General features: G+C 37.4%; 1 protein-coding gene across 2 annotated transcripts; it reads left to right on the top strand.

The window, feature by feature from the left end:
- The first annotated feature begins 13,932 nt into the window (after positions 1-13,932).
- On the top strand, positions 13,933-19,814 carry LOC140746985 (uncharacterized). Of its 2 annotated transcripts, none has more exons than XM_073079193.1 (3): positions 13,933-15,047; positions 16,044-16,106; positions 19,277-19,401. In XM_073079193.1, exons 1-3 carry the CDS (start codon positions 14,696-14,698, stop codon positions 19,294-19,296), a joined length of 435 nt encoding a protein of 144 aa, XP_072935294.1. In that variant the 5' UTR covers positions 13,933-14,695; the 3' UTR covers positions 19,297-19,401. The 2 variants fall into 2 exon arrangements, 1 of the variants encoding a protein (XP_072935294.1); XR_012102835.1 differs by lacking the exon at positions 13,933-15,047 and adding an exon at positions 19,688-19,814 and having other exon boundaries at positions 15,585-16,106.

The raw sequence follows: 19,814 nt of genomic DNA on the forward strand, positions 1-19,814 counted from the left end.
TCAAATCACTAAATAATAGCATACCACATCCCTTATGTAAATTTTGTAACATACTTGCAGCTTGCTTCATACAGACACTTATAACATAACGAAGTCTCAGTGTACCGCAGCCTTATGTCAAGTTCATTGGCACTACTTAAAGGGCGACTGGTTTCTGTCTGCGATCCGTCTGTAACGAGATGCCGTAATGACACGTTTTTCATTAATTATAGGTATATAAATGGCAACATAATGACATATTCATTAATGATATTGACAAGTGATAATGTATTCTTATATTAATATAATTACATAGTAATTCAATTTAATAGTAAAATTGGATGAATATTTAACAAGATGTTTGAATTTACTTGTTGATATGTATATTTTTAAATGTAAAGTAATTTACTCAAACCCATGTACATTACATTAACTAGCTCTGTAACTAACATGTAGGTCTATAGCTGAAAGTATGTAGTCTCCCCAACTGAAATATAGGTAGCCCAAATTGAATTGGAGTTCTATGTGATGTTATAGCCACAGCTGCGTTGGTAGACTTACTACCCCTGAGGTTTTTAAGGAAGATTACATTTTAATTACTTGTTTATAGAACTAAAACATAAAAAAATATTTTAAATTACAGTTTTATATTAAGGTCACAAACGTCATTTCACTAGAAATAATGTTTTATTGTATTAAAGATCTTATGTTCAGCAAAATAAATGTAAGGCCTAGTGGATGGATTTTAATCTAAATATATATAACTCAAACGTGACTGGCTGACGTAGTGATCTATCAACGCACAGCCCAAACAACTGGACGGATCGGGCTGAAATTTGGCATGCAGGTAGATGTTATGACGTAGGCATCCGCTAAGAAGGTTTTTGATCAATTCTGCCCCCAAGGGGATAAAATAGGGGATGAAAATATTACTTCGTAACGCGAGCGAAGCCGCGGGCAAAAGCTCGTATACAAATATTATACGAAGTAGTATATTGTTGACTTGATACCTATCTTAAACACTTATTTTCATGATCACACACAGCAATGTGGGACAAGATTAATAAACAATTAGTGTTAGGGCGTTAACACACTTGCTACAAACTTAAGATAGTATTTCTGAAAAGAACGCCAGTATAAGCGAAGGCCGCCAGTGTAGGCCATACCCCACTACATTGGTCAACTGCAAATTATAACTCTTTACTTTTAAAAAAATCTTGCTTGAGTTTTAGGCATAAGTAATAATTTACATGTTTTTTTCGTCGTAAAATCACTTGATAATTAATTTCCACTGTGTATAAAATAAAGTAACGGACCTAAGATATAAATTCTATACCTTCTACTCAAATTACTTAGCTATAACTGCTTAAATCGAACATATTACAAATTAATCGCATAATCGCAAGTGTGTTTTCACCTAATGCTATCTCGGAAGCGCTAATGCGTGTGAATGTGAAAACGTATGTTTTGTTCCCCTAAGTATTGTATATGACATTAACACTAATACAAGTTATTCTCTTCGACTTTAAACAATTTTCTTTTATAGTATGGAAGTTGCAAATTAGTACACCCAGTGGTAAGGGTTACCGCCACGTACTTACGTACAGGACGGTTACAGAATGATCCCCAGACGAAATTAGATTATGCCTGTAGTTCCGGGACCAGAATAGGACTACGGTATCCCCTGCCTGTCGTAAGAGGCGACTAAAAGGGGCTTCCGGATTTGCGGGCGGCAAGAGTGGGAGCTCGAACCGACCGGCCAGCGATCCCTGGAAAGAAGGACCCCGCTATGTGTGGTCGCATACCATCGTGCACACTAGACGGTTTGGCAAGCGTTATTTTCAGCCGGGCGGAGACCTACGGAGCAACGCGCTGAGAGGACTCTGTTTGTGTTCCTTTTCAGATCCCGGAGACTTCTACGCAACGCCGAGGATGGCAATCGGGGGGTTTTAGTGCGGTTAGAATCCCACATAACCCTTTGTCGCTCCCACGTTATTTTACTTTTTGAAGGTTCCCCCTCGTTAACCAAAAAGGATACGAAAGTTCCTAATACCTACGACCTAATATTAACTATCTGTTTAATCTCTAGTACTAAGCCTTATACAGCATAACCTGTATGAAGATAACATCAGGTAGCCACTGCACATGTATGCCATACCCAGCGACCCGTGACTTGAGAACCAGCGAAAGTGGAAAGTGAAGGGCTAGACAATGTCATTATCGTAATGGATTGACCTTTGTGTGTTTAATGTTTTTGTAATTTGAGGGAAAATTCTCCATGGTTCGATTGTTTTACTCATTATACGACTTTCTCACGCTTTGGTTTGAAGGCTTGGAACATGAGGCGTTCCAGCTTAGTTCTGATTGACGCATTTGTCAATGGTTTATCATTTCTATTTCCATGTTTTTATTTAGAGACAAAAGGCGTTCCTAATTAGTCTTCAAGAGTGTGTAGTTGTGAGTAATAGCGTTTTCTACTTTAATAAAAGTCCCTGTATCACCTTTTAAAGACATGAAGCGTTGCAACTTAGTCTTAATTAAATAAGACAATGTAATTGCTTGTTCTTTTACTACTTCTTTTATAACGGTCTAAAAATTATTTGTACTCCATAGGTCCACGCTGAAATTTCTTGAAGCCACACACAATGAAGATAACACGAACACCCAGACCCAGAATTTTATTTTTCATATTCGCTTCAACAGGGATTGAACCTTGGACATACTTGGCACAGGTATCCTTTCAAAAGGCTTTGTACCATACAGCACAATTGCCCAGACTTCACACATTTAAGATTACTATGTAAAATGTAATCCTCACGATATTTTCCTTCACCAATGTTTCATTAAGATGTCATATTGAAATAATGTATCAAAAATAATTTTAGAAAAATATTTCCGACAAGAAACGCATGAATATGAAAATGTTCTCAGTAATTTGTCTTACAAGTAAAAGTGGGCACTCTCACTATTGTTCTGAAAAGTAATAGCCACTTTAAAATTATGATTATAATAAATTATAATACTTCGCCCGTTTCACTTAGTGAATTATGTGTAATATTAAAATTATCTGCGAATTTTCCGGTTGTAATTTTAAGATAAAATTCATTAAATTTATAAATATTTATTTGAAATAAATGTAAATAATTCCTTTTGCGTAGAACTTAGACTTTATGTGTGTGTGTGTGTGTGTGTGCAATAAATAGTTGGTACACGCAAACACACAAGAGTGAAGTTTGAAAAGATTTAGAACCAATATGTGTTATCTATGTGTGTGTGTGTTTGATATACACAAACACACACATAAATAACAAAACATATACGTACCGAGCACTACCATACATTATTAATTTAAGTTTCTCATTTTAAGTGACAAATGTATGTCTTATAAGAAAAAATAAAGATTTTTTATACCTAATAGTGTTCCATCAGGGAGATACACCTATTTCTAGAGTGAAGCAGTTCTTACGTTTGATGGAAGAGTGTGCATGCCAGCTGACTTATATATAAGGCATCTTAGTCCTGAAGGGTGGCAATAGGCAATGCATCTATAATCGGCTACAGGTATCCCTATTCTATATGGAATTGGTTACAGATATGTATAGGCAGTCTTACTATACCTGAGGAGACATATCGAGGCATTCCAGCTTGGTTCTTAGGAGTAGCGGCGGATTTGAGGCCGATTTTAGGTAGCAATCTTATATGGGTTGATTATAGATGTCCATGGGCAGCAGTAGCCACTTAACATCAGGTGGACTGCATATTCGTCTGCTACTTCTATTTTATACAGAATCTTGAAAACTAAGTTGGAACGGTGAGGAGTTACATGAATGGAAGTAATTATGGCGTTGTATCTAGATTTATGACATGAATTCTAATTCGTATGTTTTCTGTGTTAAATGGGCGCAACTAACAACTTATACACTGTGATCGCAGCGCGGAACCAATGAGTGTTAGACTTACATGTCCAGGGTTGCCAAAGCCTTAAGGCTTAGTCATAAATTTACCAGTTTCAGTAAATAATAAAAATAATATCTATAAGTCTTTTATTAAACAGTCTTGATTGAGTGGTCCGAGGTTCAAATCCCAGGCACCTCTGAATTTTCAAAGTTATGTGCGTATTAGAAATTAATTATCACTTGCTAAACTGTGAAGGAAAACATCGTGAAGAAACCAGTATATCTGAAAACAGTTTTTAAAGGTTATGTGAAGTTCACCAATACGCACTTGGCCAGCGCGGAGGACTATGGCCTAATCCTTCTCATTCTGCGTATCCTCTCATTCTCATACTTTTGCGAGGCGTTCCAGCTTAGTCCTCACGAGTAGTGGCGCATCTGTGGCCGACCTCAGGTAGGAATATCTAACCCTATCTGGGGTTGATTACAGATGCCCATGGGCGCCAGTAGCCACTTACCATCAGGTGGACTGTATGCTCGTCTGCTACTCCTATATAAAAAAGACCCATGCCCAGCAGTGGGAAAAAAATAGGTTAAACGTACACTAAAACACTTCACATCAACGAACGACACATAAACACAGTAACCGTCGTGAACAAAGACATTACCACGCTCAGAGAACTAGATCTATTGAACAAAAACATGAATGATAGTTCATTATCGCGGATGGGAATGTAATGATGGAAACAATGATTTGGTGGTCTAACTTAGTCTGTGAATTGTAACATAAGCGGGAATAGTTCCGAGACCGTTATGTATAGTTTTGAAGTACATCCCTTTTTGGTTCAACTCTGACGACACTACTGCTTCATTTATTTCTATCATACCATAACAGCAGTGATAAGCGCTGTTGTGTACTGGTTTGGACTTTGGAGGGTGTGGTAAAGGAAATTTACTTTTCCGAGGCGTTCCAACTTTGTGAACTTTGTCCTCAGGGGTAGGGGCGCATCTGTGGCCAAACTCGGATGAAAATATGTAATCTTATATGGGGTTCATTACAGATGTCCATGGACAGCAGCCACTGATCATCAGGTGGACTGCATGCTCGTCTGCTCCTTCTTTATTATAACAAAATACGACAGGAGAGAGTTATGTTTTTCGAGGGTAATGTCTTTCTTGGGTACCTCCAGCCTAAACGGCTTGACGGATTTTACGTATGAGGTGCCGTTGGATTCGTTTAAATTACGGTAGTAATCATAGGCTATATATTTGAAGTAGACGGGTTTTTATTCTTTTTTATTTATTTCTTTATTATTTATGCACACACAATACAGATACAAGAAGAAAAAAAAACACATAAAAAGAAATAGTATGTACAAAGGCACTGCTTATTTCTGTAAGAAATTTCTTCCAGCAGACCTGTGAGTGGATAGGGGGTGCAGAATGGTATAATCTGTGTGTACTTATATAAAGATGTTTTAGTTTTTTTTTCTTTAAATAAATAAGTAGGAAACGAGTACATCCGATGGTAAGTGGCTACTACCGCTCATGGTCATCTATAACCAACCCCAGATAAGATTAGATTCTTGCATGAGGTCGACTACATATTAAGTGTTGAATTAAGTTACAACGCATCCAATTACTATGACGCTTGCCACACCCAACCGGAATTCAGCAGCACTTAACACTTCTGTTACACGCAGAAAAAGATTTGACGGCGGTGCCCTCGAAGACGAAAACGGTTTCCACCACTAGACTTAAGTTAACTAACATGTGTTACTTTAGCCAATGGAGGCTACATTCAGTTCTTGTCATTTCATTAAACTTTCTAAGTGAATTCAATAACAAACCAATTGCTCATATGAATCGATCCGGCTTTATGTCAATTTGTGTAGAAAGTGACACTGTGTACATGTGGTGATTTACCTCAAAACACAGATAGTATACGCGTGCGGAACACCAATGCGTGTAGAGTAGCTGTTATGTAGAGACGATGGGGGTAAGCCAGAAATAGTGGTCAGAAAACGGTAAATTTTAAATGGTAAAATCACACAAATATGTTAAAGATTTAAGCATCAATAAAATATGAAATGATTATTTATGTATTATTTTTTTATAAAAAGGTGACTTGTTCGAAGAATTATTTTATTGAACTGATTTTTAACTTTTATTAAACTGTTTTTACCCGACTGCCAAGGAAGGGTTATTTTATTATTAAATTGAAGTTTGCGAAATATTTAACAGTCCAATTAAATTGATAAGTAAGTGATCGCTTCTACCATAGAAAATTAATAATGAACCTCAAATAGAATTGGCAGCATACCTTAATTAAACCAAAAAAGTATTATTACTTCTGAAAACTAACTAGAAACAAAATACTCGTGCTATTGAAATGTAGTAGAGCCAATATAGCTTGACCGGAAAAGTACCACTGTCACAATCATTTGTAGCGCGAAACAGTTCTGAGTTTCGAAAATGTTTTTTTTTTTTCATAATATAGAAGTAGCAGACGAGCATGCAGTCCACCTGATGGTAAGTGGCTACTGCCGCCCATGGACATCTGTAATCAACCCCAGATAGGATTAGATATTCCTACCTGAGGTCGGCCACAGATGCGCGGCTACCCCTGAGGACTAAGGTGGAACACCTCGGAAAAGTATGTCTCCCTTGACACACCTTTTAACACGGAATACAGCAGCGCTCAACACTGCTTTTATGAGGCAGAAATAGGTGTGGCGGTTGTGCCGCTGGAGTCGAACCACATAGGATTCTACCACCTTCATAATGTATGCAAAATGTATGCTTAGGTAGAACCAATCCTATATAATGTTGGTCACAATGTCATCCAGAACAATGACCGCATACCATCAGATGGTCAAACTCATTTTCGGCTTTCTTCAAAAAAAAAACCAGAAAAAATGCAAACTGTCTCTACACCAATTTTATAAAAAAAGCAGCCTCTATACTGTAGCTACTCTATGCAATAATTGTGCGAGCACGTCGAAAGTGTAGTACTATAATGACAGGTCCATGGCCTCACGATTTGTAACATGACATGTGTTAGTATGTTTTCCCATTCAATTACATATATTTAATGGTAACTCGGTGGATTCTTGTTCTAATTTGTTTAAGATTTTCATTTTCATAGAATTATTATTCTTGTATATTTTTTATTATTATCGAATAAAGTAGAGAAACATAAGTAAATGATGGATTTTATTGTTATACAATATATGTATACTTAAAATTTATGATTATGTACATAATATCTATGTAATGTTTAGGTTATACTCGTAGAACCTTTTGTGTTTCGACTCCTGAGGTACCACCGCCACGCCTATATCTGTATAATAACAACAGTGTTAAGCGCAGCTGTGTTGCACTTTGAAGGATGTTAAAGGAGACTTATTCGAAGTGGCTTTTACGTGTTAAGGGTAGCAACGTTTTTGTGGCCACCCTCGGGTGGTCATCTGATTTTATCTAAGATTGATTAAAGATATCCATGGGTTCAAAGGGCACGGGCAAAGGGACCGGGTGGAGTGGTGCCAATTAGGGGAGGCCTATGTCAGTGGCCCTCAAAAGGCTGATGGATGGATTGATCTATGGGCGGCAGTAGCCACTTACCATCAGGTTGCATACTCGTTCCTACTTCAAACTTATAGAAGAAATTTAATTTATGATGCGTTTTTAAGGGCTGTAATATTATACTTTTTTGCACTTTATGTTATTCAAACATGTTTTTCCTTAACTAATAACAAGTGCCACTATTAATACACAATCGGATGTAAGTAACTATATTAATATAGTATCGACGGATGCTGCGGAGAACTGGAGATAGTTTTCTAAGTAAGCGCTAACCGGACTTATATGTACGGTCAGCAAAACAACACAAAAATATTGTTTTAACATTTTGTACCTAATTTTATCACTTATGGCTATGTGTTTTAAATATTTTTAAAGAAATGTGCTTACAGTGGAGAAAAACTCAAAATTTATATTTTAAAAGCGTAATTTGCGTTATTAAGACTTTAAGACCCAAAACCTTGAACGTCTGACACCCGTAACTCATCAACAACCCATTACTGTCCCACTGCTCTGCACGGTTTGAAGGTGGTAGAACTCTTTGTGGTTCGACTCCGGCGGCACCTCCGCCACACCTTTTTCTGCCTAATAACAGCAGTGTTAGGCGCTGCTGTGTTCCGTTTTGAAGGGTGTGGTAAGGAAGACAGACTTTTCCGAGGCGTTCCAGCTTAGCCCTCAGGGGTACGAGTAGCGACGCATCTGTGGCCGACCTCAGGTACGTATATCTTATCCTATCTGGGGTTGATTACAGATGTCCATGGGCGGCAGTAGCCACTTACCATCAGGTGGACTGCATGCTCGTCTGCTACTCTTATATTATAAAAAAAAAAAAAATAAGAATATTCTTTTTTGCACACTGTACTGCAACTGCTAGTCGGCCTTGTTGCAATAGAAACCGCAACCGTTTAAATGTCGCAGGAATTGCGGGAATCAGGAGTTTTGATTTTTGAAGTGAAAACCTCTTTAGCGGCGTTGTGCACTTTTTGTGATGGGTCAAAAATGTTAAACTCGCGTCACGACACGTGACCTGATCAAAAATTCGTAAGACGGCAAAGCAAACTGCAAAAGTCAATATGTCAGCATAGAAAAAATATGTGAATGTGAGTCAGTTTCATTTTTTATTTACCATATTTTATTATTCAGGTCAGGCTTCACTTCACTTCTGTTGGCATTCCCGGAGTGCAACCCTTTGATTTTTTTTAATATTAAAGTAGAGGACGAGCATATAATATTATTAGATTCCTTACCACACCTTCAAACCACAACACAGCAGTGTGTAATTCTGCTGTTATTAGGTATGAATAGGTGTTGCCGCCGGAGTCAAACCACTGATACTTCTACCACTATAAAATATCTACAAAATGAGAACTAAGCCCAATGTCTAAAAATATGAAAGGAGGCTTACGATGAAGCTTATAAACTAGAAGTGCAGTAACAGTAATCAAAATAGTTTTTACTCAACTTAAACTGTGTTAGATATGTATGTATGTAAATATGTGAAAATATGTATGTAAATATTTTCCCGACTGTATAATGTACCTAATCTTATTTTGAGCATATGCACGCATTACTCATTCTTTGGCACATTTCATAGCCCAAACGGCTTAAAGATTTTAACATTATGACGTATCGCCGGATTCACTTAAATTGTGAAAGTAACATTTTATTTTTTTATTTATTTTTTCATTTATTTCGGACAACAAGGTCCATATCACATTGTCCATTATCACATCACATTGTTGATTACAGATGTCCATGGGCAGCAGTAACCACTTACCATCAGGTGGACTGCATGCTCGTCTGCTACTCCTATATTATAAAAAAAAATGGTTATTATTAATATTGTCAGACTTCTCACTATTACAGTAACACAGATACAAGTTCCTCTCGCATAAACTCTCCACTCTATGCAATATATTACACTGGATTTTACGCATTTGCGGTGAAATTAGAGACGACGCTTTGTGATTTTACATGCACTACGCAAGGTAATTAACTGAATAAATGAATAATTAACACGAACGTTATTATTTTAAATGGAAACAAACTATATTAAGATATAGGCTTGGTAGTCTAGTGGTTGAAACTGAGACTCACAATCGTAGGATCCGAGGTTCGATCCCACGCACCTCTGATTTTTGAAAGTTGTGTGTGTATTTTTTATATGTATACCTAGCGATAAAGCACACGAGCTACCTGGTGGAAAACAGTCACCGTCGCCTACGGACTTTGGCAACACCAGAGGAGTCGCCTACTCATCGCCGGCTTTGAAGGAGAGCTGCTGAGCAGAGAAGTTTATTACAAATTTTGCACGTACGCGGCATAAATGAAGACGGTAGAACCGTTTGTGGTGAGACGCCGGCACCACCGCCACACCTTTTTATTCCTAACAATAGCAAAGATAAACGCAGCTGAGTTCTGGTTTGAAAAGTTTGGTGAAGCAGACATACTTTTCCGAGGCGTTCTGACTTAGTCCCAGGGTTAGCGGCGCATCTGTAGCTGACCTCAGGGAGGAACATCTAGTCCTATCTAGGATTGATAACCTATGTCTATGGGGGGCAGTAGCCGCTTACCATCAGGTGGACTGCGTGCTCGTCTGCTATTCCTATATTATAAAAAAATGTCCGTGCAAACCGAACCATGGAGGATCGCCAAGGGTTCAGTTGATGTAGACGGATCCTCCTATGACGAGTGCTGTGACGAGGCACTATTTAGAAGAGTTCCAAAGTTTTAACATCTTAAATCTAAACCATAGATACTAGCCGTGTAGTTTTTATCAATAACCTAATGATTTATCAGGGACACACGGAAGTAGGATAATAATGAGAAACTGAGTCGGACCTTGGGAAATGAATGAGTAATTACTTGGCTTTCTACATGGTCATTATGAAATCTTTGTGAGCTTTCAATGTACGATAAAATTCTTTGTATGATTTGATCTTTCACACGACACATTTCCTTGGTCTATTAGTAGGTAAGATTCACGTTATAGGGTTCCGTATCCAATGGGAACGGGAAAAACGGAGCTCTTTTTTTTATAATATGGGCGTAGAGAGGAGGGATAGGGAGTACTTGATGGTAAATGGGTACTGCCGCCCATGAACATCTGTAATCTCCCCAGATAGGTTTAGATATTCCTACCTGAGGTCGGTCACAGATGCGCCGCTACCCCTGAGGACTAAGCTGGAACGCCTCGGAAAAGTATGTTTCTCTTACCACACTCTTCAAAACGGAACACAACAGCGCCTAACATTGCTGTTATTAGGCAGAAATAGGTGTGGCGGTGGTGCGGTCGAACCACAAAGGGTTCCACCACCTTCACTCTATCGCCATTTCTCTTCATACTATCTCCAGAACCGTAATAGACAGACACTTAAAAGTTTAACAGCGTAGGTTATATTGGTAGTCGCTATAACAAGGAATACTAAAAATAAAAAAGTTAATATAAACGGGAGTCACAATACAATAAACCGTTATTTTTAGACGTTTTTCGCTTCACTTTTTGAACTGTAATAGGAAGACAGTTAAATTTTTCACAATGGTTTCATTTCAGTGGCTGCTATAATAACAAATACTAAAAATAAAAATAAAAATGACGATTTTGGTGGTACCTCCTATGCCGGATATATATACGGAAGTTATGAACCCCGGAGGACCTACTCTCTCACACTTAAATCGAAATATACGCACTATAAACATCACAATTTTGGAATACAATCATAACTGACACAAATCATACCCATAAAGTAGTTTCACTACGCGAAGTTATCTACCGTTGGTTTGCATGTTTATAAGTAACTGGACCAGAATCGGTAAGCTAATATTAAACCACTCTCATGTTTCTAACGGATTCTAATTTACTCAGTGGCTAATTTTCGATTTTATCATAATGTTAATTTAATAACTCTAAGTTTTAAAGAAAGTAGCGACATCTATCGAAATGTGCTGGTTTTCAGAAGATTAATATATGTAAAAACGAGTATTTTTCTACAATTTAACTAGAATGTTATATTAATTATTTAGTTAATATTAATTATTTATCTAAGATAGGTTATTAATAATTACACTAGTATTAATGCGCTTTCACACTACGGAGAGGGGCGCGAAGCAGTGTGATGATCGCCTTAGTTTAATAAACTTTCAATATCTTTATACAAAATTATGTAAACAATTTAATAAAGACATACAAAATAATGCAATATAAATCGGTATTACAGAATTAAGAATTAAATTAATGTAGCGCCATCTAGCGTGTAATATAGAAACTATTAAGTGAAGTAATGTTGTATACGATTTTATCACAAATCTCGCTACAAGGCAGGCATTGTCTTATGTAGCGACATCTATTGAAGCACTTTCAAACCGTGTTGAATGAGAGTGAACGTCATTTGAATTTATGGTAACGTAACTAGATGGCGTTAAATCTAATTTCAATTGAGGACTGCAATATTTTGTTTGAATATTTATATTTTTACTTATAGCCGTATGTATCGCATGATATTTTGCTAGTTATTAATAAAATTGCTAATCTTAAAATTCTTTAACGCTACTGTCGACACGAAGCCAACGATATTAAACTCTACCAATAATATTCGCAGTCTGTTGAGAAGTTATTATGGTCAAGTTCTAGCCCCATCATCATAACATCAAGAAATGATTAGATTAAATATTAATGATTATATTAAAAAAATAAATAACTTAGATTTATTTCCGGTTTGAATATTTATTTGTGGCCATGTCCGTTTCGTCAGGTAATTGTAGGGTCGAAATAATATTATTTGTACCTGTCTGTTTATATTAGCATACATTTCGTATGCATCATTTGCATCCTAAGTAAAACGTCGTTGTCGTCGTCTTTAACCTGTTCCACTGCTGGGCACGAGTCTCCTCTCGGAATAAGAAGGATTAGGCCATAGTCCACCGCGCAGGTCAATTGCGTATTGCAGACTACACATACCTTTGAGAAAGTTTTTTAATGTTCCCTATTCTTCTCACTTATATTATTTGTACCTTTAATAATAATATTATTTGTACCTGCCTATGTAAATTTGAGTGTATTTTCGTATAGTATCATTTACATAAATAAACTCCGGTCTAATTTAAGTACATAATTACGATATTGTAATGAATGCATAAACACCTTTATTATATAAAAGGTTCCATGGCTATTATTAGCCTTCCTGGCTCGGTACTTTATGTCCATTTAATCCTTCGTAATTTGTACCAATAAAATTGATGTCTGTTTGATCAGGCAATTTCGAAATAACTGCCATTTCACTCATTACGAAAATTGGATGAAAATGGAAGTTAATAAATTTAAAATATTGCCTTTTCTCCTTTCCGGCATAGGAAGAAATATAAACTTGAACCTGTATATATTTTTTGTGTCTGTCTGTCTATAATTTGAACTTAATTTGAAAATAACTGATTTTGCAGGGAGGTAGACTACATTTTCGCGCATAGCGTCGTTGGTTAAGTGTTTAATTAACCGATATAATTATATTATGTTTCCGTGTTTAATTACTTAAATAAAAGAAACTTTCAAGATTCGACTCCAGGGCACCATCGTCACATCTATTTGCCTTATTTCTGTTTGAGGAGTGTGGTACTTATATGAGGCATTTCAGTTTAGATACTCATACGAGGGGTTTCAATTTAGTCCTTCTAGCTAGCAATGCATCTGTGTACACACTTAGGTAGGACCCCAATCGTATTAATGTTTACCTACTTGTTATATATTGGCCTTAACCACCATAGTTGGGCATTCGCCTTAAACAAAATTATGAAGAAGTCATCCGAACCTGCACTGCCGCCGTGCCGTGGGAACGCTGACTCCGCACCACCGCTCCGTTTCCATCCGAGTCCCGAACGTGGGAATTCACTCTGGGTGCTAACATCGCCCCAGCCAGTCACATAGGATAGTTAGTTATAATATCATAGTGACTAAATAAAACTAAATAAAAGATAATAAATATAAGTTAGTACATGTTTATGATGAAAATTCAATGTGAATATCACCTTACTTCCGCTTAAAATGAGACCATTCAGCATTTTCCTATAGAACATTTTGATATTGTGGTCATAGTGATGAGACTAGCTATTTGATTAAAATATAAACTAACTAGCTGACCCGGCAAACTTTGTACCTCCTCAAAATCTATTTATCAAATATATTTCATATAAAATATAGCCTATGTTACTCGTGGATAATGTAGCTTTCGAATGGTGAAATAATTTTTAAAATCGGTCCAGTAGTTTTTGAGCCTATTCATTACAATCAAACAAACAAAGTTTTCCTCTTTATAATATTAGTATAGATGTATAGATTAAATATAAAAGAACTTTTGTTAATTATTGACTTTATAATTTGCTCGTGAATTACTTTTTTGAAAAGTTTTGTCGGTTACTTCTTGAATATAAAGTATTAATTACTAATATTTGAAGAGATTTGGCTTTTTGTTTATAATTGGAAGTAGGTGTCTACGCAAGTAGCGGGTCGAGGGGAGCGGAGCGCGGGGACTGCGGCCAACGACCGCGCACCGGGGGCATTGACCTCACCGGCGGGCGGGGGCCAGTGCGCGAACAAACCTCGGCGCAGACGCACGCTCGACCGTTCCATATTTTGTAACGATTTTTATTACGTACTATTATATCGCTCTTACCAAAACCGTATTTTATTGCTGCGCGACGAGAAGCCAACTTGCTCCCGAACATTGGTCCTTCGACGAAAAAGAAATCAGCTGGCCGTGGATTGAAGTCGACTACAACTTCTGAGCTACGTGTCCGGACTTTGACCCCGTGGGAATTTTTGCATTCGAGAAGCGCGCCACGAGTATTCAATTGAAGAAGGAATTGAGAACGAAGACTGGATTCAGGATAAGGGCTGACATTCGTGAGATCGTTTCAATCATTATTCCTTTCTTTTCTATAATCCCATTTTTTTTCCGCTTTCAAAATACTTAAATTTGTGCAACTATTTGAATTTATTAGCAGACTTTAATATAATTATTTTATGCTTCGCATTATTGCGCTATAATCTTCGTTAGTATTTTTTTTTATCATAGTATTGCATAAGCTTCGACCCGTTCGACCGGTTATATACCGTTACGTGCGCTCCGCGCGCGTTGTGCTTGCTCATACTTTTGTTCGTTATTAATTCATTTCAAACTCTCCGTGCCTTTGCTGCTTTCTCTTATTACTTCTATTCTTTCTTATTCTTTTTTTTGCACTTGCCTTTAATAATGGCTGAAAAGCTTATTAAGAAGCGTAGCTCAATGAAAGCAAAGTTAACAAATTTTAATAATTATTTAGACAATCTTTCAAAAACCAACTCTTTATCCAAATTACAGCGTATAGAGCTTGAAGGCCGGTATAGTAAATTTGATGCCTTATACGAAGTTTTCGATGAATTACAGACTGAGATCGAGCTATTATCGGACGAGACGGACGAGGCATACTCGGCACGAACCCAGTTCGAGGAGCTGTACCATTCCCTGGCTGCGCGGGCGCGGGGCATGCTGGCGGACGCTGCCACCGCGGAGGGCATTCGCGAGTCAGCTGGGTTTGTAACGGGCTCCGAGGATTCTGTATCGGGTAGGCATAACAACAATTTTATTCGTTTACCAAAAATAGATTTGCCTCACTTTGACGGTGGTTATCAATCTTGGCTCGAATTTAGAGATACATTTTTGTCACTAATTCACGATAATGATGGAATGGATACAATAAATAAATTTCATTACTTACGGGCTAGTCTAAAGGGTTCAGCAGCAGAAATAATAAAAAATATAATTTTTAAAAAAGATAATTATAACATTGCGTGGGATTTATTGTGTGAGAGATTCAACAACAATCGTTTATTAATAAATTTTCATGTTCAGGCATTATTTAATGTCGAACGACTTCAAAAAGAGTCCAGTATTTTACTACGTCGTTTAATTGACATTACAAATAAAAATCTTAGAGCATTAAAAATGATGAATGAGCCCACTGAACATTGGGATACTCTCATTATCCATATGATGTCTACTAAGTTGGACCCCATAACATTAAGAAATTGGGAGGAAAATCGCAACACACTTAATTCATCACCTACTCTTGCTCAATTTTGTACATTTATAAGTAATAAAGCGGATCTTTTGGAAACCTTAGAGGAACAAAACAAAAATAATAAACAAGAAAATAATTACAAATCTAAAATTTTTTTAATAACGAATAAAGTAAATAATCAAACAAACAATAATTATCAATCAAATCAAATTTCATCTAAATGTCCCTTATGTAGTAAAGCACACTTATTATATTTATGTGAAACGTTTAAAAGTCTGTCTATAGAATCACGTATTAAAAAGGTACAAGAGCTTAATCTTTGTAAAAATTGTTTGCGGCCCGGACATTTTGAAAAATATTGCAAGTTGGCTCATTGCAAGCATTGTAAACGTAAGCATAATACGCTATTACATTTAGATCAATCTCAAACTTCATTCGTGAATCCAATGCCGGGCCCATCTGAGAATATAACCCTTTCAACGAGTGCTTCAACAAGTGTAAAACAGCCTACTACGCGGTCTATTGTTTTACTGTCCACAGCTATGGTAAGAGTGGTGAGCTCCGACGGTGAGAAGCACGAAGCGCGCATGCTACTCGACAATGGTAGTACAGCAAATTTTATAACCGAGCGTCTATGCAATAAGCTGAGGTTGTCCAGACGTAGTGCGAGTTCCATGGTTACAGGTATCAACAATTTAATTAGTAATAGTACACAGTCTTGTTACCTCAATTTTGAGTCGATTAACGGGAGCTATTCTAATCGAATAAATTGCCTAATATTACCTGTAATTACTAAAAAGTTACCACCTACATCTATAAATTCTATGCATATACCTATTCCCTCTGGCGTCCAATTAGCCGACCCTACTTTCAATATTCCGTCTGCTATAGACATTTTGGTGGGGGCAGAAATTTTCTGGGAGGTGGTAGGGAGCAATCATATAGATTTAGGTAGGAAACAGCCTATTTTGTGTGAAAGTAAGCTTGGCTGGATAGTATCTGGTTCTTTATCTGTAAAACCACGTTCGGCCCATTCACACTTTTGTAATTTTAGTTCCATGCAAGCAAATCCCGATTTAACAAAATTCTGGGAACTTGATTCAGTCTCTTCTAAACATACACTATCGGCCGAGGAACGTGCTTGTGAGGAGAGTTTCAAATCTCACACGTTTCGTGACAATGACGGTCGGTTTGTTGTTACCATGCCACTTAAAGCGAATCCCGACAAATTAGGTGATTCATTTGTAATGGCAAAACGTCGTTTCTTATCTCTAGAAAGACGATTTCAAAGAGACCCATTTTTTAAATCTATGTATATAGACTTCATGCGCGAATATGAATGTTTAGGTCATATGACACGCGATACGGGTACCTTTAATTTAGGTGAATATAATTATTTTTTACCCCATCACGGAGTTATGCGCGAGTCTAGTTCAACGACAAAGCTACGCACGGTGTTCGATGCGTCAGCTAAAACTACCTCTGGTGTGTCACTAAACGACATCATGATGGTAGGTCCCACTGTCCAAGATGATCTCCTGTCTATTTTATTACGTTTCCGTCAACATAGGTACGTAGTCTCGGGAGACATTGAAAAAATGTATAGAGCGATTGCGATAACTCTCGAGCAACGTTCTTTACAACGCGTCATTTTTCGGGCGGATCCATCAAAGCCTCTAAAAACGTATACTCTAAATACGGTTACGTACGGCACTGCATCCGCACCTTATTTAGCTACTAAATGTCTTGTAAGTTTAGCAGACTCGGCTCAAAGTATCGAAGCTAAAAATGCAATACGTCGTGACTTTTATGTTGACGATTTCCTTTCTGGTTCCAATTCGATCTCTGGTGCGGTACAAATGACTAAGGAAGTCATATCTATATTGTCGTCTGCAAAATTCAACTTAAGAAAATTTCAATCTAATAATTTAGAACTTTTAAAACAAATTGCGCCTAATAATGAAACTTCAAACAATCATTTAAATTTTTGTAATTATAAAAATAATATTTCGTCAAAAACATTGGGCATTTACTGGTTATGTGACTCTGATATACTTTCATTTTCTATTAATATTGAACCATTAGAAAAAATTACAAAACGTCATATTCTTTCAGTTATCAGTCAAATTTTCGACCCTTTAGGATTAGTCACGCCATGTATTATTGAAGCAAAATTAATTATGCAAAAACTATGGATTGCAAAGTGTGAATGGGACGATGTAGTTTCTACAGAAATTAAAGAGTTATGGTTAGCCTTTTCAAGCACATTGCCTTATTTAAATAATTTAAAAATACCACGTTGGATTTTATGCCAAGACTCCATCGTACACGAAATCCATACCTTCACCGACGCATCAGAAAAGGCGTACGGTGCTTGCATTTACGTACGCTCTACCGATAGCAGTGGTAATATTACGGTACGCTTGCTTATCTCCAAAAGTCGTATAGCACCAATTAAGCCCACCACCGTTCCGCGACTAGAACTCTGCGGGGCGCTTTTAGGAGCAAGACTGTGTACTAAGGTAAAGGAGTCTCTCACTTTACCTATACAATCATGTCACTTTTGGTGTGATTCCACTATTGTCCTTGGTTGGCTAAGTACATCTGTTAGTCAGCTCAAGAAGTTTGTGTCCAATCGTGTGAACGAAATACAGGAGACTACTGCAGGTAACACATGGAACTACGTACCGTCTAAAGACAACCCGGCGGATCTCGTTTCTCGAGGCCTGAAGGCTGATCAGATCAGCGGTTCTAAATTATGGTGGACTGGTCCCACATTTTTATTATCCGATCAAACCCATTGGCCTGTTTTACCCAACGCCTCATTGAAACAGGATCTACCAGAAATAGTTTCAAGCTTTTCCATAATTAATTCAAATGATTTTGCATCCGATCCTACTAATTTAAAAATTCAAAATAATTACACAATCATTAAAAACTTAATTCATAAGTATTCAAATTTTAATTATTTACAAAGAATTGTTGCTTACATACAAAGATTTATATACAATTTAAAAAACATAACTAATAAAATCACGGGTTTTCTTTCCTACAAAGAACTTCAAAATTCTTTAAATTTAATTTTACATGTAGCACAAATGGAAATGTTTCCGGAAGAATATTTTATTTTAAACGCTGGGAAAGCTCTATCGCGTAAAAATAAATTAATTTCATTAAGCCCTTTTTTAGATTCCAATAATCTTATACGTGTAGGCGGGAGGCTTAATAACTCACATTACGACTTCAATACGAAGCATCCGATAATATTATGTAGCAAACATCCTTTGACAAAAACTCTCTTTAGATGTCAACATGAGAAACTTTTACACGCTGGACCTCAATCACTTCTAGCGTATATTAAACAAAATTATTGGCCTCTTGGAGGTAGGAATTTATCTAAAAATACAGTCAATACATGTATTCAATGTTTCAGGCAAAAGGCCAATAATATACAGCCTATAATGGGTCAATTACCGGCGTGTAGAAGTGCACTCGAATTTCCATTTTTAAATTGTAGCGTCGATTATGCAGGGCCAATATTGATAGCCGACCGTAAAGGTCGAGGATGCAAACTCATTAAGAGCTACTTATGTATTTTTGTCTGTTTGTCAATTAAAGCCGTGCATCTGGAGCTCGTTACAGACCTGAGTAAAGAGGCTTATATGGCCGCACTTGATCGATTCGTGGCTCGTCGTGGGAAGCCACGATCTATCTTGTCCGATAACGGCACTAATTTTATTGGGGCCTCTAACGAGCTGTACAAACTTTTACAGGAGTCAAACATCGTGTCTGAAATTTCTCAGGAAGGCATCGAATTCTCCTTTACGCCGGCCTACTCTCCACATTTTAACGGTATTGCAGAGGCTGCTGTCCGATCGGCAAAACATCATTTAAAGAGGTTGCTCAAATTAACAAATTTAACATACGAGGAAATGGCAACGCTACTAACTCAAATAGAAAGCATTTTAAATTCTCGTCCTTTGACACCTCTATCCAACGATCCCTCCGATCTTACCGCCCTTACTCCTTCCCATTTTCTGATTGGACGACCGCTTTTGTCAGTTCCACATCCGCATGTCTCTGACAAATCCATCACATGTCTGGAGCGCTACAAGCGGGTGGAGCTGTTGAAGCAACATTTTTGGTCACGCTTTAACCAAGAATATGTTTCGCTGCTTCAACAGAAAACAAAATGGGCTGCAGCGTCTGGTGATCTGCAGCAGGGCTCGCTAGTCCTAGTGAAGGACAAGGCCCTGCCACCACTGCTTTGGCTACTGGGGCGCGTGGAGAAGATCTACCCGGGCAGCGACG

Source organism: Epargyreus clarus, unplaced genomic scaffold, assembly GCF_041222505.1.
Source record: "Epargyreus clarus isolate Ecla_fem2 unplaced genomic scaffold, WU_Ecla_fem_2.2 ptg000002l, whole genome shotgun sequence".
In the NCBI taxonomy this organism is placed as follows: Eukaryota; Metazoa; Arthropoda; class Insecta; order Lepidoptera; family Hesperiidae; genus Epargyreus; species Epargyreus clarus.